Below are 27,310 nucleotides of genomic sequence, written 5' to 3'. Positions count from 1 at the left end.
TCGGGCGCAGCCCGCCTCCCCGCGACACCCCCTCCGCCGGCAGGCTCCAGCCCCCGGGCAGCAGCGGCACCTCCAGCCGCGCAGCCCCGGCCCCTCTGCGCACCCCGGCCAGGGGCGCTCGGGCGGCCCGGCCCCGCCTCGCCCTGCCGGGGGACCCCCGGCCCGGCAGCGGCGCCGCTCCCCGCCCGGCCCCGCCCCTTCCTCCGCCCGCGGCGGCGCGTCACAGCGAGGGCGGTTGCACTGGGCCGTTGAACTGGCAACGCGGGGACGCGCTCCGCCCCCGGCGCCCCACCGCCAGCCCTCTCTCCCTCCCCCCGTGCCCTCAGCCATTTTAGCAGCCGGCAGAGCCGCGGGCGCCGTTCTCTGCCGGTAGCGCCGGGACGAGGCGACGCGAGGCGACGCGACGCGACGCGACGCGAGGCGAGGCGAGCCGAGGCGAGGTGAGTGCGGGCTCCGCGCAGCATAACGGCCGGGGCGCGCTCGGCACGGCCCGGGGCCAGCGGCGACGGGAGGGCAGGGGAGGGCTGGGGCAGGTCCCCTCGCTGCTCCCCGGCAGCATCTGGGACGGGGTAAGGGGCCGGAGGGTTGCCCAGCGCACGGGGAGGCAGCGGGGAGCGGGGCCGGTGCCCCTCTCCGGACCGGCCTCCACCCCCGCCGGGCGTGGGGCCGCGGCCGCTGCCCGCCTGGGAGGAGGCAGCCGGGTCAGCGGAGGGAAGGAGCGGCGGGGTACGTGGGGTCAGGTCCGTCCCCGGCTGCCTGGGGCCGCGGGCACGGCTCCCGGGGGCCTGGGCCGGGAGGATGCGCCCGGGCTCGGCACGCCGGTGCCCGGAGGGGGAGCGCGGTAGGCCCTGGGCAGGCGCTGGCATCGGCCCCTGCCCGGGAGCAGGTGGCGGGCACGGAGAGACCGGCTGGAAGAGCCGAGCGGGGGCCCCGGGCTGGCTACCCAGGATGAACCCGCGCAGGAGCCTCCGTGCTCCGCACCCTGCTCCCGGAGCATCTGTCCCCAGCTCCCTCCCCGTGAGCGGGGCGATCGGTGCTCCGGGGGCACCGCCGCCTCCTCCCCTTGTTCCCCATCCTTTCCTCAGCCCTCCGGGGCCGCTCTAGGCCGGCAGCAGGATCCTCTGCTCGCCTGCTTGTCTCTTGCCCAGCTAACTGGTATCAGGGCTGCTCGCCACGCTCCTTGCTGTGCCTTAGCAGCATCCCTGGCTGCTCATCTGCGCTTTCCTGGGAACCCAGCGGGTTTCGTGGGCCTGCCCAGTGCATCAACTGTGCTGTCTCCTCCCTCGGAGCCCCCCCATCCCTTCCTTCTAGATGCAGAAAAGGAGGCTGGGCTCAGGATATGGTCTGATGCTGATGTAGCACACGCAGAAACCCAGGGCAGTGTGATTCATTGCTCAACGCTACGCACAGGGCACATTTTCCTATTTCGCGTCACAGGAGCACCTGTTAAAGTAAGGCAAGAAACTGGTTGAACATTTCTGTTGTCCTGTTCCCCTGAGATAAGTTTCACTCTGCAGTGGTCTAAAATACCTTTGTATGCTTTGTGGATTTTTTGAAGCTTATTTGCAAAGCAAGTGTCTGTGTCCTGCGTGTCTCGGGAGGAGTGTGGATACGGAATGGGCCAAGGACAGACAGACCTCCACTTATCTACTGCTGCTGTTGTACCTAATGCTTTAATGAACTAATTATAGCAACTTTTGAACTATTTTGTACTATAATCCCTTTTTTCCTAACATAATTGTTTAATATTTGATTGTTTTTTTCCTGTGAGGATGCTCAATCAATATAGATGGAGGTTAAAAGTTGGCAACCCCGTTTAATTTTCTTGCATTCTACAGCAGCTAGAGAGTGACTGCTTTGGTGCTGGTCTTTGTTTCAGTGTTACCTCCTCTTCTCCCTGTAACGGGGACGGCTCTCTGTCACCTTTCCATTTGGAAGGTGCTTAGTGGCATAGGCTAGCTGTACAGAAGGGCCCGAGGGAAAGCTTAAGAGAGTATTTCTCCTCTGTTAGTAGAGCTGTGCTTTACAGTGGGTAGGAATTATTAATAGTTATTGCTTTTCTTTTGTTTCCTTGAGGTGGGGGAGGGAAATTGTCCATAATCTGCTGCTACTCTTAGTAACTGCATGTTTCCTTAAAATCTTGAACTCAGTAGATAGGCACATAAAAATGAAAGCTGAACGCAGCACTAATTACTTCTTCTGTGGCCACTGACTCAGAGTAACTTGTATCGCACTGAAATTAAAACACACTGGCAGTGGTGTGACGGGTGCCTGTAATGATCTGTCATGGCCATGAAGCTGGCCAGCGCCAAGGCCCCTTCTCACCGACTGCTGTTTGTGGTCTGAGTGGTGGATGGAGAGAGCCTTGCCTTAATCCTGGATCTGCTGGAACTGCGAGGTCTTCATTTGTTTTACACAAATGTGAACTAAGAGAAGCTGTGTGGAATTAAGACTTGTGCTTGCAAAGAGGAAGGCTTCTGGCCGGTTGCCAGAACTGCTTGGGAGATGTGGTTTCAGTTTTGTTTTCTGCAGTAGGTACCCAGTGTGATCCACATTGAGCTGCTTGGCCGAGATCAATGAAAATAAGTGGACAGAACTTAAATAAACTACAGCAGATCTGCTTTCCCTGCCCCACTTCTGAGGGCTATCAGTTCCTTCCTAATATGAAGTGTACTTGTAATCAAGATGTGGCTTTAATCATGTGCCAGATGTGCATAACATTATTTACCTGACCAAGTGCATGATGCAGAGGTTAGGAATGAGTGGTGGGGGTGGAAATTCCTTATGCTGTTGCCCTAGATGGGAAGCCTTTCTCCTATTCAGGCTACCCTGCTACTTTTGACCTGTGCTGCCATAGCTCTTGAGTAGCTTTTGAGTCAGGACTAAACTTGGTGCTGGCTTGAACTTGATCTTCTGCAGAGGTTACATATGAGGAGTGTGTGCGAGCGAGGCGTGTTGGTACCATTGGCGGGAGAGTTATTTTACATTTTAAGATGATCCCAAATATAGTAGAAAACCCACAAGGCACATTGAACCATTTTTGAGTAAGGAAATAAATAGCACAGGCAGTCTTGGGAAATGGAGGAGCAAAACAAGTAAGGAAAGGTGATTGTGGGCATGGGGCTGGGAGGGGCGGGAAATATTTTCCTTTAGCCAGTGTGTTGCCAGAATGTCAGTTTCTATAGTGGATGATTTTTAAAGTTTGTGTATGTAAGTTGCTTATGATAGAAGTGAGGTTGGAGCTAATGCTACCACATCAAAAAGTCAGCGTGCATTTTATTTGCTTTGGTTTTGATTAATAGCTGTGTAATGTGAAGGATGTGAGGAATTGTTTCCCTCTCTCTTTGCTTCAGATAGAGCTAAGCACTTGGACTTCCCATTGAAATCAGAGTACTTTTCACCTCAGTAAAGTGTTTTGCAAGGAATCTTGGATATTGAGAAAATATCTTTTTTTTTTCTGCATTTAAATTTTGCATGTTTTTTGTAGTACACTTAATGCCAAATCGATGGATATTGTGCAGCCGGGAGTTCACTGAGCTTCAACGTGAGGTATCTTTATCTCCAAGGTAGAGATAAAGTGACCCACCAATTATCACAGATTTATGAGTCTTGGATTTAAAGTGATCCAAGGTGGATCCTTGGTTATCACTTTAAATCTAAGACTCTTAAATCTGTTATACTTGAATACCACTGCTGTTCAGTGAAGACAAAACTAATGAACGAGGATTTCTTTCGATGTATATTGATGGGACTATTGATTCCCTAGAGCATGTTACTGCTTCATCAGTTGAGTAACTTTTTCCAAAAGCATACTTGTAACTTGCATATTAAGCAATGGATTTATAGTTCTTTTTTTAATTCTTATTACAAATTCACTGGTCTGTCAATAGCAGCTGTTAAGCATCAGAAACCAGAGCAGAACACCTGTATGCATATCTGTTTTATTTTAAACTGTGTGATGACGCTGCAGCTCATCTCATGATTTTTGCTCATCACTTTTGTGAGTGTGCAGGGAAAATGCCCGTATTTCCATATACTGATAATTCGGAATGTTTTAATAGCATAGGTGTATAATGGCAGTGAGAATATTAATGTATATATCAATTAAAAATATCTAGGTATGCTTGAAAGCCTGTGAAATTAGAAACAAGTTGACAGGACAAGGACAGACTTAAAATAGCACATTACATTCCAGTACCTGTACTCTTAAAATTTGTACTAATTAAGACTTTTAAATGATTGTTTTAATGACTGAAGTGGTATTCTGCTTTAACTGTCCTTACTATAGAAAATAAGATTGTACATGAGTCACACCAAGACAGTTACAGAAATACTTGTGTTCAGAGGATTTCTTTAAAAAAAAATTTAAATTTTTAATGAATGTATAATTTATTTTTAAAAAACCTGTTAATGACATGTTTAGCCTACCCCAACATGTAAACAATTTTTCCTAACATCTAGCTAATGGTCACGTTTTGCAAAGTTACTTGTTAGATCTGTACAGCAGACCTGTTTTTTGCTTGCTTGTTTTTTAGCTATTTTATGATACTGTGCAACCCATTTGAAAGTGAAAATAGTATTAGTACAGTGTACTCTGATCCTTGTTCTACTTAGCTAGGTGCTTTATCTAACCGTGTAGCATTTTAAATTGAAATAACGCTTAATAAATGTGACTTACATTCAAGGAGACACAACAGTAGATTCAAGTAACATGAAAGGATGGTATGTTTTTTTCTAAACCACTGTTCTACGCGTTCTAAGATACAAGCCGTGCATTCTGAACCACATCTTCACTGAGGTTTTCCTCTGTACGTGCAGTTACTCAGTTTCAACTCCAGTTACTGCAGTTAGATGTCTAGTTTATAAAAGTGCTTGTTTGTGTGCTTGGTGTGTAACTGCAGAAAAGTAACTTGAGTAGTAATAGTCCCTTCAGCTAAGATTCATACTGAATGTTGTTCTTCCCTGGCAGTCCACAAGCGTACCGTGCGTGTGAGGCTGGACCCTCTGTGAGCAGTAACGCCCATCCGCGCACCACTGGGTGGTGTGACATCTCTGGGCTACTGCGGCTGGGGTTATTGGGGACTGAGCACCCCGAAACACGCTTCGTCGCCATGCTGAAATTTTTGACCCTTAAACGACGCAACTCAAAAGAAATGTCAAGCATGCAAGAGCTGCTGCTGATTTCTGAACATATTTCCTCCCATTCCCAGAGCTGTATTTCTAGCCATGCCTCTGCCCACCAGACCCTTCGCACTTCTGTGACTGTTACATCCCTTATACACCACCTGCTCAGCTCCACTGTCAGAAATGGAGAGTAGCCCATAAAATAAATGAATACCTGTGCTCCCTGGTAAGTGACCCTTAAGCCTTTTTAAGGGCCTTGTTTGTGGAAAGCCTGCTCATAGGAGTAGAAAAATAATAGCATAGAGAGGAACCAAATAAATTACAATATTAATTACGTGATACCGCAAAGAGGCATTCTGTTCAGTGTCGGTAGTTTTTACAAGCATTTTTGTTTTGTGTTTCCCAATTCAGTTTCTTGGAAAAGAAATAAGAAACAAATAAATGGTTTCTGCAGAGCACGTGTGTGCCCTAAGGCTCTCTCACGGCTGCCAGAAAAGCTTTCTTATGTATCACAGCAAGAACAGACTTGACACCTGTGTTTTGTTTTCTTTAACAGCCTGCTAGGGCAAGTGAATTTTTCTTACTGTCCCTCAGTTGCAGAAATGTTTTTACAGAAGGAAGTGCTACCATACTGATCTCTCTGATTAGCTTTTCCTGTGATTATTTTCCAACTTGCCCATTTCTTGCCGTGGCACCCAAAGCCCCCCAGATATAGCAGCCGTATGGCTGGCAGGGCTGACTACCCTCCACAGCATCAAGTGGACACACCTGTTGATTCCTGTCCTCAAATTTTTTATATTAGCCTCTCCACTATAACATAGGAACTATGCTCCTTGGTTCAGGCCAATGTCTACTGATGAGCCCGAAACTAAAGTCAATCTCTCGTTAAAGAGAAAGTTAAAGGTATACTGTGTTTCTGGAAACTGAGCAACTGAGTTGCTCATTGTACATCCAGCTTACTCGGGTCAATAGCAAGCTTCATATTCAGTAGTATTTGCTAAAATAAGAACTTTCCCAAAATAAAAGAATTAATTTTTGTGTTCATGTAACGATTGCTCATCTGGCTATGAGTCTGATTTGATATTTTAAATAAGTTACTATTTTGCAAATGTTATTTTGTACACTAGGAGCCACCTGTACAACTTGAACCAAAAAGTCTACTAAGAAAGCTGTCTTTAGAGAACCATTAGACTGCAAATAATGAGTATTCATCTAACGCTCTGCACTGTCTGTTTCTCACAGTGAAATACCAAGAGCACTCACTGTCTGTCAAGTTAGGCTACAGCTGAGCAGGTCCTACAAAACGTTTGATCTAACTTCACACTGTGTCGCAGCTCACAATTCTGTACATACTTATGGCAGGTGGCACATACAGCTGAATGAGTCTTTCTGTGTTTAAATGAGTGCTGCCATCGGTTCCCTGTTGAGTTTGTAGGGTTGAGTGAAGCTAGTGGTAAGATTACAAGGAACCGGTGTTGTGATACTTGCTGATAAGAGGATGCAAGTATCTCGCTGAAAAAAAAATAGCAAATTGATGTAACTGGTCAAATTTACTGAAACACTTAACATTGCCTAAGCAATCTGTCAGGTACTTTGTTCTTTCCTCTGCAGTAGTTACACATGCAATAATTTTTGAAAAGGTCTTGCTGCGTTCAGTTTACCTAAAGTACATAAGTGGAATACACAGTGAGTCATTCCCAACAAATGTTTTGTCTTGGAAGCTAGAGGAGTTGAGCAGCCTATGAAATGTCGCTACTTCAAATACACTAGTTAAGTTTGAGGAGCTGGAAGCTGTGGATCACTGCATGCCTAGTGTTGGCTCATAGCAAAACCCCCAAATTTATGAATGGGGGATTTCGTTTCATAGCTTAAACTGTCAACTCAGTAGTCAGCTGCTGTTTTGTACCATACAGCCACTTTGGTTAGGAAGATTACTATCTCCTGACCTTCAATAAATAACAAGTTATGCATATTAAAGTATTTTGGAATATATAAAACTAAGCTAATAAAATTTTAGTAAGACATTTCAGTGTTTGGGAAGGGGGCTTGTGGGTTTTTTGGCTTTCAATAAAGATAAAAGTAGGTTAGTTATCACACTATAGCTTCTGGTTGCTTTTTCCCTAATACTGTACTTCCATGAACACACTGAGCTTGCAAAGGCTGCACCAGCACTCACTTCCCCTGGCTCCTGGCAAAAGGGAAGGGACAGAGTGGGACAGCAAAAAATGGGTGGAGGCTACTTCTTTCAGCAGTAGCTCCGTTTTGTGCTTGTAGCTCTGCTTTACCCTTGTTTAAAGTGCTTACAAAGCTACATTGGAAAGGTGCAAGTAATTCCGTGTCAGCAGGACTAAACCAAGCTTACAGCTTCCTCCCTTGTGCTGGCACTTGTGTGACTGAATAGGAAGCTACGTCACACAACTGGCTCGACTTAAAAGTTATGTAGAACTGGCTGCCGGCAAAATTTGCAGCCTAAGGGAACAGTCAAAGTAGGATCACTGCAGTCCAGATTTGCATTCAGTTGGCTGCCATGAACCTAAACTTGAAGACTCTGATAGAGAACCAGCAGGCTTGTTGCAGTGTTTTCGCTTCTCTGAGTCTCCATTACACTGAGGTCACGTTTATGTCAATTCAATAAAGTAATTTGCTCAAGTTGTGTTATATCGTAAATTTGCTTTAAGTACTAACCTCTCTAACCTCTTTTCTTAATATGGCACTTCTTGTTTTGTTTTTTTCCACAATGAAAATATACATACTAAAAGACTCACGGTACTATATACATAAGGTCTAGTTTTACAACAACATTTTCCATAGCTTTGAATGTTACATAGAAAAGTTGAGGCAGTAAATCTGCAGCTAAATGTCAATTAACAGCAAAGTGACAAAGCAATAGAAAGGAAAAACAAAAAAGCAGCAAGAGATCCTGGTTTGAGGTGCCTGTCACCTTTTTGCACCAGATGCAGAAGTAGGCAGTGAGGATGGCATAGCTTCTGTCTGTCCATAGTAGCCCATTAGTTTGTCATTGTGCTCATTACTTTCCACGAAGGCAGCTGTATGTACAGCTGATTCATACTGTGTATTTACACTATAATTTAGTACTGAATTTAAGATAGTGTTGGTTTTGTGCCTTTGTTAGATAGAGATGTTTAATTTTCATTGTGACAATAGATTCTCTGTTTATTTCATAAGCATGCAAATAGTTTTGCATTTTTCTGAGCTCCAGCATGCTACATCATTCAAATATTTGAAGGCACTCAGAACATAGAATTTAGGTGAAAATATAGCACTTGAGAATGATAATGTAATGAGTTTCCAGTGGTATCCCCTGACCTAAAGTACATGATCAGCCTGTTCCATGTTTTCAAGTAGCAGGTAGTATTTTGCAATTGTACAAATGGTATTGACAGCAAACAGCTGACAAAGCTCCTATTACCAGTCTAGGAAAATGTTGGATTGAATGGTCTGTTTAGACATGCTTATAACCTAAGAGATGCCTAGAATTTTCACTATTTATTTTTTTCTTTTTTAGATTTTTCATGAATTTATCGACCTACTTTAGACCTAGAAACATTTGACTTGCAGTTGCATTAAAGGTAAAGTGTGACTTGTTTTTTTGTGTGCTAGTGAGCAATAACATTGACAATAGCTAGGGAGTGGGCACTTAAATAACCCGTACTAAAAGCTTCCAACAGGGAACTTTGTCCTGCCATCACTGTAATGATCAGTCATAGACTTGGAGTGGGGACTGCGTATTTTTAAGTTGAAAATGGAAATGTTTTCTGACAATGTCAGCTTTTTGAGTATCACTGCATTTGTGAACAAATTAAAGTCTATCTTTTTTATCACTGACCATAAATTGCTGTTGTGATACACAGTGTCATACTAAGGATTTTTCTGTCCTGTTTTCAGAGCAAAAAAGTTCCTAAAAATAACTTGATAGTCAACAGTGTCAGTTTCCTTGTCATGCTTCCTTCAAAATTTGTGAAGTCCAAGGCCACTTGACTGTCTGTTTAGTCCAGTGCTGTACAAACAGTTTCTTCTGCAGTTGCTACTGTGACTCCTGCTTTATCCATATTAAAGGTGATCTAGTTACCTAAATATCAAGTCACACCATCAAGCCACTTGAGTTTTCACTGTGTGGTTTGCTGCAAGTAGTCATACACACTTTTTTAATATCTTCTGAGCTGGCAGGGCTCAAACAAATTCCTTTCAGGAAGCTCTGTGGCTGTGCTAGTGCACAGCTGTCCTGTGCTCATGGGTTTTGCTGAGGGGTAGGACATATTAGCCCAGGCACAATCATGGGATAATATGGTTACGCACCTCCTTGGCCAGAGCTGTCTCGCTCTGTGCTGTCTCTGCTTCCAGCTCAGGCTTTGAGCATGTGGTATTGTGACCCAATCCTGCAAGTACGTCCTCTGTTCTTTTGCAAAAGCTATTTGGATATTTTGGACTAATACCATCAAAAGCTGCCTGCCTCTGAAACTGTACACCTTAAACAAGCATGCTGATGTCTGTAAAATAGGAAGCGTGATAAATTGGGGGGTGGTAAAGTTCAAAACCTTGCTGTTTGAAACTGTCTCAGAGGTCTTTTTGCTCCTTTTTTTTTAAAAAAACTTATTTTCTCTAAGAATTGTGCTAGTTTCTACCTTGTTCTCCTGTCTTAGTATGAATATTTATGTTTGGAGTACTTTTGCATTGTTTTCTTGTTTTGGTGGTGTTACACTGCTCAGAAGATTGAACAACATAGTGTTTAGAGCTGTTAAATCTAACTTGAATCTGCACTTTGCCTTGTAGGAGAAAATGTACTGAAATGTGCTTGGTCATCTCACTTCCTCTTTGAAGTGCAGATAAAATCAAAGAACTGTCATGATATAGGAAGCCTTCCCTGGTAGAAAATGCCATCACCAGTATTATGTCCCTTGCTGATCGGTAAAATCCCCAACTTCTCTGACTAAATTCCTATACACTGCATTAAGTTCTGTTATCCATGTACAACTCATCCCCACTCTATATCTCCAGATCTTCCTTATAAAAATTAATACTTGAGTTGCCAAATAACATTATTAAAAGAAGTGTACCCTAAAGATATCTCCGTCTATCATAAAGCACATGAAAGTAGCAGAAAGCAAGTTCATTCACAAAAGTTTAGAGTAAAGTGAGCAAAAAGTTGCAGTATGAAGTCCTGTCTTGGGTAAATCTTTATCTGGGAATTCCAGGTGGGCATCTAGAGATGGTGGGCATCTAGAGATGGTGGGCATCTAGAGATGGTGGGCATCTAGAGATGGTGGGCATCTAGAGATGGTGGGCATCTAGAGATGGTGGGCATCTAGAGATGGTGGGCATCTAGAGATGAATCTCAGTATGTCTGGCTAGGAAGTGATAGGATAGGTTCACCATGAACCAAGCAATAGACTGTGCTAAAATTTTGCATGAAGGCCACAATAAAATTCAGTTCCTTAACCACACAAAAGGCATCATCACTTTTTCACTGGAAAATACTGTGATTGTGCAAAAGATTAAATATGCTTGCTCCCAATGCTCCTAATTTGTATTGACTCTCAAACCATTTTCCTCTGCAGCTTAACTAGTTACAAAATGAAAATGAAAAATAGAGGTGACTCATGCTTGAAATCTCAGGGGCTACCATCTCAAATGACCATGGGTGGGAAGAGTTTTCTTAAACTTATATTTTTTTAAGTGCACACCCAGTCATCTGTATATCAGAACATCTGCAAGGAGAGAATTTCTTCAATTTGCCTATAAGAAAGCCCAATTCTTTTTGCTTAGTCACAAAAAAAGGGAGGAATTTGCATTTGGATGTGAGCTCCTAAGTGAAAAGGAAAGTGTATTTCCCAACTCCTGTGCACCTCTTGTTGACTGTCCTCACAGAATTTTGAAAAACCCATAAGAACTTTAGAAAAATCTCTCCCTGGCCCCCAGTACACTTTTTGGTAGGCAAAAGACTGCTAATGCAGTACCTGAGGAGGAGCATTTACTTATTCCTCCCCCCCTCCCTTCCCCTCTTTATCGGTATGTAATTAATTTCACTACCTAAATTATGAGCAATGTCTGAGAAGAAAGCAACTGATGTGAGACGGTAGAGTTTTTGAAAAGCAATAAAGGTAAATGTAAAATTGGTGGCAGAATTTCTTGTCAAAGTGAAAGCTGAAGAGACAGTCAGGTTTTCTGAAGTAATACAGAATTATATTTAGAACTTTAGTCTGTTAAATTATACAACAGTCGCTGTTGGCAAGACATGTAAAAAGAAGTATATAATCTGCCGGGGTAACTACAGTAAAAGGGAGAGGCTGTTGTAGTCCATTATTGTGTCTGGATTTCAATGGAAGGCAGGAGGTTAATATTACTGGACTCTCTCAATAGAGCATTAAGAGGGATTATGATGATCTCTGTCATTACATTGCACATTTGGCTGCCAGACTAGACTTGTGTTCATGCACTTTAACATTCTACTGTTTGAGTTGCTCCTTTCACAAAAAGGTTATTACAGAGCAATACCGCTAGATTTCAGGGAATTCATGAATACAGGAAGTAGCTATTAGCTGAATCCTATTTAAAAAAGAATGACTCCATGTTTACTTTCTCCTAACTTTTGTTCTTAGTAACATGAATCTATTACTACATATTTTATTTTATATTGGGAAATGCCGTTTTACTTTTAAGTATTTCTAATGCGTCATCACAAGAGTACGTACAGTTCCTCCTAGGTCATGCTGTACAGATGTTTGGTGACATACCAGATTTGAGGCCAGGAAATAAGTGTTAATATTTAATCTATGCAGCTAGGGTAATGTCATTAATGAATTTTTTGCCTTGTTGAGTGAAACGTCATTAACATTTGTCCAGCCCTAATACCATGTCTTGATCAGAGTCTGAACTTGAATGCACGCTCTCCAGGAATTGGTGAAGCAGTTGTATCCAACAGGCATAAGCAGAAATACAGTGTCTCTGAGTAAATTTTAAAAAACTTTTACCCAGGGAGATTATTTCCTGTACTCCTTCACCTTTACTTGCAAAAGAAAAAGCACCTGATGTCCTAATTTCCTTATGTTGTAAAAGGATGTTGTTGAAATGATTATCATAAGCATAGGATAATAACATAAGAGGGGAGATAAGCCCCCTAAGTCTTAAACCACCTGTTGTCCATGCATATGTTCCTAATACTGGCAATAAGTTGAAAACAGATAAAAATGAATGCTCAATAGACCCAGGAAACCACCTAGCAATTAGAAGCAAAATATTATTTACACAAGTTCCATTCGTACTTTCTGTCCACAGTACCCTCCATCACATGTTCATTAATATTACAGAAACAGGAACATTACATCTGACTTTGAAGACTGTAAAACACTGATACCTCAGTTATTTACTTTTATTGTGCCCTGAAAAGGCAGTTCTTAACTTTTCTGTTAAGAAAACAGCTCCTGTTAAGCAACCCCGCTTCGAGTAAATTCCTGCCTTATGTCAGGTGTGTTCCAGTTAGGAGACAGAAGCAAAATCTAGACTATCCATTCATTGCTGAGTGAGATGAAACGGTGGAATAGTTTAAGAAGTTACTTGAAAGAAGTAACTTGTGTGAGTGTTACTAGTCCCTTTCAATGCAAAGTAAACCTGCTCGACATAAACCACCCCAGAACATTATGCCAGTTTTCAGATGCCTGTATTGCACACAGAAAAACATGGAGGAAATGTCAAGTTCAGCGTGAAGTCTCACTTGTGCTTTTGCATTGTTTTACTTCTCCCTTTTCTAGCTGAACTGCCTTTTTTTTGGCCTGTAATCTGTATCTTCAATCACATTTTCAAGTTAGAATCACCCTTAAAAATGAAAATTTTAAACATAAACTGGTTATAAAAATTAAGGTTAAATGCTTCTTTGTAGTTACATATTATGGTAGAGATTGCACAAACAGTCCGTGATACAGAGCTACACAGAATAGTCTGGATGTTCGGTAAGCTTTTTTAATTTATTTTCTTTTTTGTTTAAATTTAACCTGCTTCATTTCTAATGCTTAAAAATAAAACAGAGGGGAGTTGATCTCCAGTCTGTAGTTTCAAACTGATAGAGTACAGGTTTGAAAGAGCAAAGGTTTTCTATTGTAGTACGCTCTTTTTGTGCTCTTTAGTCAAAGTATATTTTGTAGATGTTGAAGGAATTTTGAGGCAATATCAGTATTTTTCAGTTGCAGACTTTCTCCTTTTCCATCCTCTTCTGAAATAACGTCTGTCCAAGCCACCAGTCCTTAACATGTTCATTAACTAAAATGCCAATGAAACATATAGATGCTTCTCACTTCCTTCCTTTACCACAAAAAAGTGTTGAAACAGCCAAGTTTGCTGTTAGTTACAGTGACTGCTATCATTCACAATACTGTGGCATACATTGGATTGACTTGAAACCTTGTGTGCCCCAGGCTCTTGATCAGATCCCAGCATAATCAGCACAGATCGAGTACGGGCTTGTGAGAGAGGAAGCATCGGAGTGAATGAGCCTTAGGTATTTACAGTGCAGATTCTGGATAGAATTTAATGAGGCAAAAGTAACAGAGGTGGATCTAGAGGAAATACTTCCCCAGTTCTGTGTATTCTCAATGGACAGTTTTCAGTCTTGCCTTGGCCTTTAATGTTTTGTGCCTTTGGGCCACACAAACAGCTCTTACCCTTTCACCAAATATTTGCTTGCTCTTATGTTACAAGATTAGGAGAGAGTATTTCACACCAGTCTGTTAGATAATTGAGAAATACTGGGTAAGCATGGCTGATCTGGTTTCCATTACAATAGTTGTTGCAGCAATAGATGTATGACACTTGACACTTACTGATTTATTTTTTTTTCGGATTGACATTAAGTGCATATATGTTCTGAGGTGGTAAAACAGAACTAGTGAATATAAAGGACAACGATAATATTTTTCTTGAAATCAAAAATAAATCTGATCTTTGTTTAGTAGCTAAGTAAAACATTGCATTAACTACTTTTTCTTTTTAAGCAGCAGTAAGAGAAACAAGATTTCCCAATACTACTTGTGTTTTTGCTATTTCAAATAGAATGTATATATTTAAACAGGAACCTTTGACTTATATCAGGAGCCACTATATCTGACTTCCCCTCTCCCTGTTTGTTGGGACATAGGTACTGGTATTTACGCTGCACAGACATAGTAAGAGCTCTTGAAAGTTCTCAGGCTTTGAGCTGCTGTTGCATTGATAGAGCACAGTACTACTGAAACCTGCTGGTGTTTGGTTAGTTTACCTCTGGAGTTTTCATTGCCCTTTGACGTACAGAATTGTGTAAGAGGAAAATATGTAGAAATCTGCCTGTGAGAAAGAAACAAAAATAGGACATCATTACTTTTTTTTCTACTATGAGTAACTTGCATTAATATTGGCAGAGTTTGTTTTCATAAAACCACTGACATGATGTAAAAACAGAATAATTTCCCTTAGTTTTTCTTCTTTCAATCTTTCTAACCCCCCAAAAGTTGTAATTAGCCACAAGATTCTTCTCACTATTATTGCTATTTAATCCCAGTCTTCTCATCAGTAGAAATGCTCTCTCATTCTTGAGACAGGTATAAATCTGGAAAATCAAAACTTGTAGAGAGCCTGGTAGTATGCAGTCATCTGTTTATTGTGTTTAAGCTTGCTCCATCTTCCTGGCAATGTGATAGTTCCCAGGCTTGCTGTAATTTCCATTTGAAATCCCAGCCTCTTCTCTTTCAGTTCTAGTACTGGAACAAATTCAGGACTACTAGATATTGATTAAATTCCCTTCCAAAAACTGACTGTAACTAATGACCCACATACTTATTCAGGTCAATTCACATTTTCTTCACTGTATAGAACCACCTTTCCACTTACAAATTATGAATGCTTACTGTGGTTTCCAAAATGTTTAGATCTTCCTGAACGCTAGAGAAATTCCGGAAATAGTTGTTACTGATTCATACTGGATTGTTTTGGAAGATTTCAGAACTTCCTGAAAGGAGTCAACCCTGAGTACTTATGCTAAAGCCAGAATTGTGTCTCCATTTGAAGTTGGCAAGAGCTTGGTTGCAGAGGAACCAGGACTTCCTCCAGTGTTGTTGTTAAACTAAACAACTTCTGGCTTCGCAGATTCCAGGTTTTATTCACAAACTAGAATACTGCCTTTTTCCTGTCTAATGTCACCTTTCATACTAGAAGACTTTCCTAACACAATGAAAAAACATTTTAAAAGTTGCAATTAATGTTTGAAGTAGATTGAAAACGAAGTATTTTTTCTTCTAATCATGCTATAACATAGTAAGTTGTATCCCTGGCAAGAGGAAGGACAATAAACACTGTTATACTTTCAATATTAAACCTCTACAGTGTTTTGGACTTGGGCTAATTAAAGGCTTTCCTAGCAAAGGTAGTTTGCTGCCTTATTAAAACTAAGCTGCATAGGATAAAGTTTCTAGCCACAGGTACTTCTTTAGGTTTTGAGTTATACTTAGAAAATCTAGTTATGTGTGCAAATGCTGGAGAAGTTGATTCTGTTCTGTTTGAATAGTTAAATGCAGAGAAGATCAGGGCATTTCTTCCTCCATGAATGGTCGCTTCCAGAGGTATAAACCCTCTCCCTGTTCCCCACACACACTTCTGCTCTTACTTAGTCTCATAAGCTTTTTTGACAATTTAAAAGCTATTTTTCTATTTATAAAAAAAAAAAAGTTGCTACTTGTTTCTTCGATTTTCATTTAAATTGATGAAAAATGACGAAGAGAGCAGTATCTCTTCTGTTCCAGAACCTGTGCTCTGATTTCAGACTTTGTTCTGTCGCCCTGGCTGCAGGACAAGAGTGTTGTGTTTATCTGTCTCTGAAGCTTTAATTGAGGATATCAAAGTCAGATTATACTCAAAGAACATCTCTTCCATCTGTGGCAGTCGGTAAAATACAGTGTCAGTGCTTGTATGAGCATTCGGATTGATTGTTTTCTATAGTAAGCTTGGACTATAGAATTTTTGTAAACACACAGCACGTAATAGTAATAAGGAAAATGTCACCTCATGAGTGAGGTTTCTAATACGAACACTGTAAGATAGCATTGCAAATGATAAGTGAACTCTAGTCTAGAGAGTTACCATTTCAAAATTGCTAGAAGCTTACGCACTTGAGGAAAATCCTTGGGAGATGCTGAAAACACAGCTATCTAGGAGAGAAATGACATCTGGTTTTGTTTGGTTTGGTTTTTTTCTTCGACTGTAGTCATGCCTGACGCACACTGATTGCTGTTGCTGGGAATGTGCATTCCTACATCAAGAACTGGAAGCTCTGCTGTTTCCCAAATAGATAGATAAGCGTCTAAATAGGCTAGTTACATTGCACAATTAAGAGAAATAATGAACTTTGTAAGTCCATATAAAATATTACATAGTCTAAATATTCTAGTATTACATAACAGTTTATTTTTGATACGGTGACATTTTTCATGTGAGTGCTACATTTTCTGTTATTTGTGAGGAAAGAGGAAGTTTACTGAGAATATAACAGTTATAGTTTAGTAATATGTCATTGGCTTGCCTTGAAGGTAGCCTTGATGACACATCTTATCCTTTCTCTTAAGGTCTAATTAAACTTAAATAAGAGATTGAAGGCATAAGGTGTAATTTGAATAGCTAAGTTTGGCTTCTAACCAAATGGATGCAAGTTCAGTATGTCAGGCTGTTATGCATTATATTTAAAATGTGATAAATATTTATTTGGCATGAGTTTGGGATGGTCCTGTTATGGATCAAAATCTTACACAGCCACATGCAAGTGCCAGTAACACTAAAACCACTATTGTGTCTCTTATTTCATATTTCAAGAGAAAATGTTTGTAGGAGAATTTCGTAAAGGATGTTTAACAGTTTCAGGCCGTAAAACTGGTACCTCGACTGAAATCTTAGACTTATGGCAAAGGCTAATAAAATATAACTACGTTAAACATCAGTTAAAAGCTTTCTGTCTATAAAACCAAGTAGTCCAAGAGAACAATTATGCAGTGTACTTTTTGAAGCCGTAACTGTATAGTTACATATAGGCATCTTTTTTTCCACTAGTCATGGGACCAGTGAATCCTCGCTGTGTACATAACCATGCTTATGTTCTGTAAACTCTCCTCTTACCTCAGTACCCAAACTCACTTCATGTTCTTTATGACTCTTTTGGGCAGTGTACGCTATGCATAGTCTTGAGTTAATGTTTCTACTGATACCCATCTATCAAGAATGATAAAGGCCTTATTGCTTCTGCCCTGAGACGGAAGAATGGACCATAGGGAATCTGAAAGTTCCTTGCCTTTTTTTTTTTTTAATTAAATTATGCTTCTGTTCCTAGCTTTACTCAGAACATGTTTAAACAGGGGGAGTTCCTATAAAAATTAAACTCCTTTTGGGTAGCTTTGTCTTTACCTATACACTGTAGTTTGCAAGCTTAGTCTTTTCCAATAATATTATTGCTCTCCTCTTGTATGGGGAGTGTGTGCCACCTTTGTCTAAATTCATAGGCTAGTCTTCTTCAGGAGCATTAGGGTAGAAATTATAAAGATTCCTCCTTCCTGCAAGGCAAAAAAATTCCTAGCCTCTAATACTTGCTTTTTTTCTGTTTTAATATAGATCTAATCAATACTGAAAACAACTCCGTCATCGCTGTCAGATACCTTGTAAGTATACCTCTCTGTGTGTGTGTGTGTGTGTGTCAGTTTTTCTATGGATACATTCAAAGGGAAAAGCCAAGTTTTTCTTTTTGGGACTTACTAAGTTTTTCCAGCTGATGTCTATTAAGAATTACAACTGATTTTTGTCAAGATAGAAGCATTTTAAAAGCATTTTAAATTACCACAAATGTGTACAAATTAGCTGCTATCTGTTTTTCTCAGCACTTTTAAAAGTTTTTCAAATGAATTTGAAATTTCAAAATTAAAGAAATGCAACCTTTAACTTTTGCTGGTATGAACATTAGCATAACTGGCTGCAGGGGTATGAAGTGTGTTTGTACGTGCACTTAAAATTAAAATGTTAAAAGTTATTTCAACAGGATGCCAGTTTTAGGACAAAACATTCTTTCCCATTAAGACCTTTTTATCATTACTTTTTTATTTCAGGCAGTATTTTGAACATTCTGATGAGGTTTTTTAGCATGTTAGCAAGTTGTTTCAGTAAACTGTAGAAGATCTTAAGTTAGTGTTCAACACTGAGTTGAGTTTAGTCAGCTTGGAGATCATCTCATATAAAACCACACATTTCATACATGTAGAAAGGATTATTAGATGACCTCAGCAGGATGTAATTTTTCAAACAATCCTCTTTTCACACAATCTTACAATCCATTCTGCAACCTAGTTCAGTTTTAAAAACTTGGTATCGATAATCAGTAATAAAATGTGAACTGGATATTGTGAAGTACCTGTTCAAGTCATGACAGTACTGTTGTAATTCATTGTGTAATTTGCATCTTGTCAGTGCTTAGATGACAAGAGGAGCAGGTCCCCATCATTTTAGATATGGTAAAAAAAGGACAGCTCTTACACCAGAGACTTCAGTTCAATTCACTATTGCCCAGATACAATAAGAAAGAGTGGAAAATAGCAGTGGAAAGATGAGATAATTGCAATAAGTGTATATTAATAGATACCATTAGTCAATATAGATTTAATTAGAAAGTAGTAAGCAAATCAATGTATGAAAATGTGATTTTCAGTTCTTTGTATCTGTTGTAATAACCTGTACACAGAAAATACTCCGAAAATTCTGTGGCGTTCAGTGTTATACAAGCTGCTAAATAGCTTAAATATAATGTATAAAATTAATGTACAGAAGGTTAAATTGAATGGAAAAGTTAATGTCTTTTAGCCAGCACATTGGCTAAAGAATTTAAGTAAATATGAGCCCATTCCTCTCCTCCCTTTCTAAATTTGTCAGTTCTTGATTATTAGTGAGTAGTATTCTACCAGTCAGACTACTTCTGAAAAAGCTGCTAAAAGCTACTGAGCACTAGGGCTGGCTTTCGTTTTACACACAAGCTCAACTGCTGCTTTTGGAGCACTGAATTAACTGGAATGAAAATATCATACAAGATTTGAAATATAAACCAGTGAACCTTCATTTTAGAGAAGTGGAGCTTAGGGAAGTAAAAATATCTCTTCTGCTGAGGTTTGACTGTTTGCTGAGCCATTGATGATGAGGTTAACTAGACCAGAATAAGCATATACATTTTTAAAAGAATGTATCATTCACTTTTTATAAAAAGAAATATTCAGAATACTTTTTTTCTGAACATGTCTGAGCTTAGGTTAGTACGTTATACTATCATTCAATAGTAGTTTTATTCTATAGATTTAATTTAAAAAATTAACATAGTATCATCTTAAGTATCTGCAGATCTCAATCTTACATTAAGTGCTGTTGATATTGGCTACAACACAACTGCAGATTTTTTAATCTTATTAAAAAAACCCAACAACCTATTAATAGATTTCCGTTATGGTATTAGTAGCAGTTGTCTTGCTTAACCTGAAATGTTAATTGTAGCCTCCCTCATCACCTGAGGGTTAATAGTAAATTATTAGGTAATAAAGCTACATTTTGAGGTGTGCCCACATTCTTTTAGTTCTTGACTGAGCCCTGAAAATTTCCCTATTCCCATCTGCCCTGTTTATCAGATTCCGTCCATGAAAGCCTGGGCTTTGCAATAAGCTGGTCAGCATTACGTGCTCCCCTCTGTGTGCGAGGTACTGCTCTTTTGTTAGTGCCCCTTGGCTTTTCCTTTTCCCTGCCTGTGCGTCCTTCATCGTGTGTTTGCATGCCATCCAGGTGAAGATGAGAATCTCTTATCTTTTACGTGCCAGTGCAGGCCAGTTACAGACCACAGTTACAGGCTAGCCACAGCTGTGGTTTGCTGTGGTGCTTTTGTTTTCCTCCTGCTCACCTTTGGTCTTTATTCAGGCCCAGTTGTCCTCAATAAGGAAAGATTACTGACACACAGACAAAATCTTGCCAAGTTGGGCTTTATTTTAAATTGGATTAAATTGGTCAAATGGGATTCCATTTTCCATACCTGGAGTTCTGAAATGCATATAATGATGAAGTTTTTGGAGGGGGAAAAGCAAATCTGTGTAATCCCTTTACAAGAGCCTGACATTCATAGTTGAAAAGTAATGGATTAAAAAATCAGTTGCTGGGGCAAAGTTAATAAAGCAGTTTTGGAATATTAGATAGTTTTTAGATTACAACATGTAGACTTTTGAGGACTGTATCAAGATACATTTTAATCTGAATGTAAGTTGATAAGTTGTAAAGAATCTACTATATCTTTTCTCTGTAGTACAAATATTTAGGGAGAAAACAACTGTTGACCTTTCCTATAATTAGGCAATTGTAGCATTACTCAAGTAGCTTAAACACAATATTATGATGTGAAGGACAGACTTCATCTCAACAGCGCTGAACTATTCAAACAGAGATAGTGGGGAAAAGTCTTTGAAAAGTAAATATTTGTGGATCCAACAAACAAGTATGGAAAAGATTCATCCTCTTTCGTCTCCACAGCAGTACACTGCTATATCACACAGTGTACGTGCCTCTTAATCCGTTACTTCAGTCTCCTTTGTCTTGATGCATTTGAAGTGAACTCTTAGAAGGACTAAAACTAATGGGCTGACTGTAATTTACTAATTTAATTCTTTTTTTCTTTTTTTTTTTCCTGCTCTCTGCTTGGCTCTGGTCTTCACCCACAGGTGTCCACTGTTGGCTCTCAAAGGTTACTAAAATTTTAGCAGCTGCTCTGAAACAGAACTCCCTAAGCTTCACTTACTATTGCTTCTCCTACCATACTGCAGTGCTGCTTTGCTCTTGCCTGCTTCAGAACACAATAAGCCATTTTCTTTTTTAAATACCTGCAATGAAACTTAGGCTAGAAGTATGTGCCATTCTCTTGCTGCCTGTGTACTTGTTAATATCTGTGTACAGTATGCTTGTATTTATTCCATGGTATTTTCTTACCAATGCTAAGAAGAAAAAGGCTATGGCAAAACGTTTAAAAGCTAAACCCATCTTGGACAAACCTGGAAGCCCCTACCGTTCTGTCACTCATCTTGACTCGCTAGCAAACATAAACATTCCTGGAGCAGACACGCTGGACAAGCTGTTTGACCATGCTTTAGCAAAGTTTGGGAAGAAGCACTGTCTTGGGACCAGAGAAATACTGAGTGAAGAAAATGAAATGCAACCAAACGGAAAAGTGTTCAAAAAGGTAAAACTTACAATTTTGTACTTAATTCTGGTTTGGTTTTGAGCTGCTTTGCATCTTGCCTCAACAATGGAGGTCTCTTAGAGGTCTTCCTCAATCATCATCTTATGATATAAAACATCTATTTTATAGTAGTTAAAGAATAACAGAATGCAGGATGCACTATTTATTCTACTTCAAAAAAAAGAAAGCTTTTTTTTTTCTTCTTTTAATGAATGGCTGTGTGTGTGCTTACAGTATTATGCACCAACTTGCATAAGCTTGTAGAGCTGTACGAGCAGCTTCTTGGCATCATAACTTTTGTTTTGTTTCCCTCACCAGTTAATTTTAGGAACTTACAGATGGTTATCCTATGAAGAAGTAAATGAGAAAGTGAATTGCTTGGGGAGTGGACTGACTGCCCTGGGACTAACCCCAAAGAGTACTGTTGTCATATTCTGTGAGACCCGAGCGGAATGGATGATTGCAGCTCTAACCTGCTTCAAGTACAACTTTCCTCGTGAGTGCTGAAGTTGTTCACTTCTCATGTATTTTAGAACCATTTCTCAGCACTGGTTTGGCTGTTAACTGCCAAACTGTTTTGAATCTGCCAATCCTGTAATTGATAGTATTAGTATAAGATTTCCTAAACTTACTCTGCCTGTGGTCTGATTCTTCGAAGTTTCCAGTCTATTCTATGCATTGCGGAGATCCCTAAAATTAACTTGCTTATACTTACAAGACTGTTTTTTTCTGATTTTATTGTACTAGTGTTCTAGATGTTAGAATGACAGAACAGTACAGTTACTATTCAGGGTTTTTTTTAAATACTCTGAAGATGGCAGTAGTTGCGTTTCTCCCCCCAAAATGTGGAATTTTTTATATTTTCTGTCTGTATCCTGACTTATGCATCCGAAACGTGAAATGGTTATTAGAAGAGAGAAGAATGGTAGAGTAATCAAAATCATATGCCAGTCTGAGGGTTTTTTGGTGACACGTTTAAGCTGCTCAGGTTCATTACAATTATGTATATGGGTTTTTTCTTTCTTTTTTTTTTTAATTTTATTTAAGCTGTCAAAAATCTCTAATCTGACTTAATGCAGCCAAACTTCTCGGTGAAGTGGCAAAGGTTACTATGCACTCACACGTCCAGTCTGCATACAACACACTATGACCCGTAGCTTATTTTTGTTGCTGCCTTACGTTTTTGCTTGCACTAGGCTGCCTGTTTTTCTTCCAGTATTAGTAGTAGCTGACTGTGTGAGGAGAAGGTCACGCAACAGAGTATGCACAGGGGCTGTTAAAGGGCAATAATGGAAGAGATGACATTGCTGTTGAAGTAGGAGAGGATGGTTAATGCAGTCTTGATCCTCATACTTTGAGAGGCAGGAAGAATCAGCTATATAACATTACTCTCTTTTTCTCCCTTCCACATGAACCTTATTTCATAGGAATTATTAAATTCCTTTAATGGTCTTTGGAGATTAGAGTTTGAGATAGCAGACAATACTAAAGGAAGGGTTGGGTTTTTTTCAATAGAGATGATGGGAAGAGGTGAACTCCTTGGTGTCTGTGAGGCACTTAACGGCATCACTAGCCAGTCAGGATTAAAAATAATCTAGCAACATGAAAAACAGCTTGATTCCTTAGTCTGATTCTCTGCCTTGCCCCCATCAATAATTTCATGGGAGCAAGCAAAGTAGCTGACACTGCTGAAAGAGCTGCTTGTAAGTGTATAGCTTTAAGCCATACCTGGTGCCCTGCGATGTTTAGAGTGTCACCTCTCCCCCTGAGTTCTGGTTGCAAAGAGCTCAGGGGCAGAACACACATTCTCAGTTGCTTTCTTAGTGCTGACTTAGTGCTGTTGTTGGGTTTTGGTGGATATCTTTGTTTTGGTGATTTCTCTTCTTCTATAGAATAGACTATTTGAATTGGAAGGGACGTACGATGATCATCTAGTCCAACTGCCTGACCAATCCAGGTCTGGCCAAAAGTTAAAGCATGGTATTAAGGGAATTGTCCAAATGCCTCTTAAACAGTGACAGGCTTGGGGCATTGACCACCTCTCTAGGAAGCCTGTTCCAGTGGTTGACCACTCTCTCAGAAAGAAGTGCTTCCTATACAACTGTCCTGCTCATTCCAGAGGTCTCTTGTGGCATAAAATTCTGATGTAGAAAAATTAAAAGCTGTTTTGTTTCCAAATTAGAAAATTCCCCATTGAGCTAATTTGATCCCGCTCCCCTGCCCCCGCAATGCTTTCCAGTGAGCTAAAGCAAGAGCTTTTGCATTTAGTATTACTTGAACATTTCTTTCATGTTCTCTCCTTACTGTAACAGTTGTTACGTTGTATGCCACCCTGGGTGAAGAGGCAATAACCTATGGTCTCAATGAGTGTGGAGCATCATATCTGGTCACTAGTGTAGAACTTCTTGAGAGCAAACTTAAGGTAATTCGGTACCAGCTTCACCTGCTACAAGCGACCCTATAATAATTTTACAGTGCAGTCAGTGCTAAAAATTTGATTTCTCTTCTATAGACTACACTGCCACAAGTCTCCTGTCTTAAACATATCATCTATGTGGACAAGAAGCCTATCAATAAATCAGAATACCCTGAAAATGTGGAGATTCATAGTATGCAGACAGTAGAAGAGCTGGGAGCCAAACCAGAAAACTGTAAGTGAAACTTCACAGAGAACTAATCAAGCAATGTTAACTGTGAAATCAGACCTAGGTTAAGAGGGATGTGTAGTGGAAGAAAACACAGCCATGCAGGTCTCTAACACAAAGGCAGTGGCAGATTGCCAGTTCATCCTCTGCCTTCCTTTAAATAAATGGAAAATTTGATTTCTATTTATTGTTATGCACCTTTGTTCAAGTGTCAGGTATTTCAGGATAAAACTTTTTTTAAGTTTTAAACCATAACCAGAATAATTTTAAGACTCCACCTTTGTTTTAGGAAGTGAAATAGAATCTCGTGCAGTGTTCCATTTTCTGCTACTTTTACTTTTTGTTAATCTTATTTTCACTATTTTTCCTAAGAAAAGAGGAGAAAGCACTTGAGGCTTTTTTTTTTTTTGCTTGTCGGCTTGGAAAAGTCTTTTTTCATAACCAATCTGTACCTAAAAAGCACCTTGGGCTAGAGGAATAACCACTATGTCCCTTGGTACGTTGGGCAGCTAGGAGTGACTGTAAACATCTGCTTTAAGGAAGGAAAAACCACCCTTGATCATCTTTTTTCCTTAAATCAGCAATCTGTGCTTAGCTAAATCTTCTCTCTCTTAAATAAAAGAGATGAACTGGCAAAGGAGCTTTTTGCAGGGAAGCACACATTCATTACAACTGCTTATCTTTGATCAGCTTAAGGTACGCATACAAACCAGCAGTGACCTTGAGGGCTGGTGTTTTGTGGTTGTTTTTTTTCCCTGAAAACTCTGCTTCCTTTGCAGACACTTCTGCTGCCTCTCTAGCTGTGAAAGCCATGAAAGCTAATAATTTTCATTCTAAGAATAAAAGCTAAGGGATTAAAACAAAAATCAAAAGTCAAGTGTTGTAAGCTTACTACTTTTCTGCTAACTAGCAGCGTGCCTGAGGAAGGTTCATTTAGGAAGAAAAAAGGTAGTTTTAGCTCTACAACCTTGGCTTTGGAAGAACGATTGACAGAAAAGCTGACTTGCAGCTTTTTGAGGTGCTGGGTTTTTTGTTTTGGGTTTTTTTTTTTCCTGAGCCTCTTTTTTCTCTTCTGTAGTTCTCCCCTTCACAAGTTTACTTGGTCTTCAGAAGGCTTTTTCTATGAAACTTTCAGTCAGCATAAGACATAATGGCAAAAGTATCACCCAGATTGTGTAGATGCCCAAATACTTGTCATTCCTTTCAACATCTGCCTTCCCTCATTCCTCTTAAAAACAGACCACTGCTCTTCATCTGCATCCACCACTGACCACTTGGCACCACATGTGCCTTTCCTGAAGCACCTGTTTCACATTGGTTGATTACAGACACTTTCACATTGATTAATTACAGAACTAACAATTTAGAAAGTAGATGAGAATCAATAACAGTTTTTTCCCTGCATTTTTGTAGCAAGCATTCTGCCAAGCAGACCTGTTCCTACAGACTTGGCTTTAGTAATGTACACCAGTGGCTCTACTGGGACACCTAAAGGAGTGATGATGATGCATAAAAACTTAATAGCTGGAATGACAGGACAGTGTGAGAGAATACCTGGACTGGGGTAAGAAACATTTAGTTGTCATGTGTATGGAGAGATGAGAGAGAACCTCCAAAAGTACACAAGTTTATAGGAAGTCTGTTGCTGGCATCAGGTGTTACCAAATTTCTTCACGTTATTACCAGCCCACTAATCTTTAATTTGTAAGAAATATATCTTGTGTTTGTGAACTTACCCTGTTGTTTGAAAAGGATGCCCTTCTAGTTCTTGTCTCACATGCAGTTTATACTTTTTTTTAGTTACCCTTAGCTTTAGGCCTGTGATGGATTTTTGCACTCTCTTGTATATCAGAAGGTGCCATCAGATAAGGAGATTCCTCATCTAGTCAAACTTGGGAAATTTTTTTACATGTTTTCAGGCAGCTAGAATTACTTTAGGAAGTATGTCAGAGCCTGCTACATCCATTGATCTAGAGATACCACCATTGGATGGATAATGCACATACTGCAGAATCTGCTCAAGTATATGTCACTGAAATGAGCAAAGGAATAAATTGTGCATTGATAATAGTAAAACCAACTGCAAGCTCCCTCACACTAATAATTTGTGGACATTTTTCATGAATGTGGATGTGTTTCTCACTGCATTCACAAAGGGTTTAACAGCTGAAATAAGCTATGTTGCTAAACTTCTGTGATGGGATATAAAACCTGTTCTGACTTGATGCTGAAAGCTCCTGCTAAGTGACAGCTCTAAGTTTCTTGCTGAGAAATCTCTGAGAAGTTATTTCCTGAAATAAGCCTCCATACTTCAGCCATCAGCTGTTCCTACTAATATATTTTAGAAGGAGATGCTATGATGACTGTTAAGGATTTGTAAATCATTGGTGATTATCTTGAAATATAGTGATTTCATCCTTAATTTGGTACCTGGGATGAAATCTCCCCCAAGGAGAGGAAATAGCAGTGGAGCACTAAGTAATCTTTGAGGCAAATCCTGTAATTCATACTGATTTCAGTAAGGTAGGATTTTCCCCATTTTGTTTATAAACTACGGTCTGAATTTGCACCCTTCTTGTGTACAGAAGAATAAGCCTCACTTGTGATCCAAGTCTTTCAAAAAGTAATAACTAAGCACGCAACAAAACTGTTAAACGGTATTTTCAGTCCACCTGTGCATCACTGTTAATTAGATCATCCTTTCCTTTCCTAGACCCAAGGATACTTACATTGGTTATTTGCCTCTGGCCCATGTGTTAGAACTGACAGCAGAAATTTCTTGCATCACTTACGGCTGCAGGATTGGCTATTCCTCTCCACTCACACTATCGGATCAGGTGAGGGAGGAGGGAGAAGCTTAAATTTGCTTTTGCAGTGTGCATTCGTCTTGCTCAGGTATCCTCTCTCATTAAAGAAATGCTGATGTATATGGCACACTTCAGAAGTGTAATTTCTTTTCATAAAACGATGCAAATTAACATTCCTGGTGAACTACAGCAGCGGGTCATACCATTTAAATTTTATTAAAACTTTTACTTTTATGATCCTTAGGAAATCTAAAAGAAAACCTAATAAATGCATAGCATTATCCACTGGATATCGGGATAAGAACAGCTATTAATCAATTAGCTGAACGTAAGACTGTTTAAAGTGATTTTAAGTTTTAGTTCTCACTTTATCAGTTCTTTATCCAGTTATTGTATATCTCCTATTTAGCCCTTTTGCCTTTTTCCATTTAACAATTAAGATAAATAAGAGAAAATTCAGCTGGAAA

The 27,310-nt window shown here is 39.9% G+C and overlaps 1 protein-coding gene across 3 annotated transcripts in view; it reads left to right on the top strand.

Annotated features, from left to right (window-relative positions):
* Positions 1-346: 346 nt before the first annotated feature.
* The window catches only part of ACSL4 (acyl-CoA synthetase long chain family member 4), a 36,491-nt gene continuing 9,527 nt past the window's right edge, over positions 347-27,310 (top strand). The window contains exons 1-8 of one of the 3 annotated variants that reach the window (XM_068411708.1): positions 347-440; positions 17,758-17,804; positions 21,155-21,391; positions 21,710-21,887; positions 23,704-23,813; positions 23,904-24,042; positions 25,450-25,600; positions 26,750-26,873. In XM_068411708.1, coding sequence (XP_068267809.1) covers positions 21,164-21,391; positions 21,710-21,887; positions 23,704-23,813; positions 23,904-24,042; positions 25,450-25,600; positions 26,750-26,873 — 930 coding nt within the window. In that variant the 5' untranslated portion in view covers positions 347-440; positions 17,758-17,804; positions 21,155-21,163. Of the gene's footprint in view, positions 441-17,757; positions 17,805-21,040; positions 21,392-21,709; positions 21,888-23,703; positions 23,814-23,903; positions 24,043-25,449; positions 25,601-26,749; positions 26,874-27,310 lie in introns of those variants that run through there. The other 2 variants (XM_068411707.1, XM_068411706.1) reach the window with 2 other exon arrangements.

The sequence above is a fragment of the Nyctibius grandis genome, chromosome 13, assembly GCF_013368605.1.
Source record: "Nyctibius grandis isolate bNycGra1 chromosome 13, bNycGra1.pri, whole genome shotgun sequence".
Taxonomy (NCBI): Eukaryota; Metazoa; Chordata; class Aves; order Nyctibiiformes; family Nyctibiidae; genus Nyctibius; species Nyctibius grandis.
Note: the sequence above shows the minus strand (reverse complement) of the source record. Positions and strands in the feature narration are given on the sequence as shown.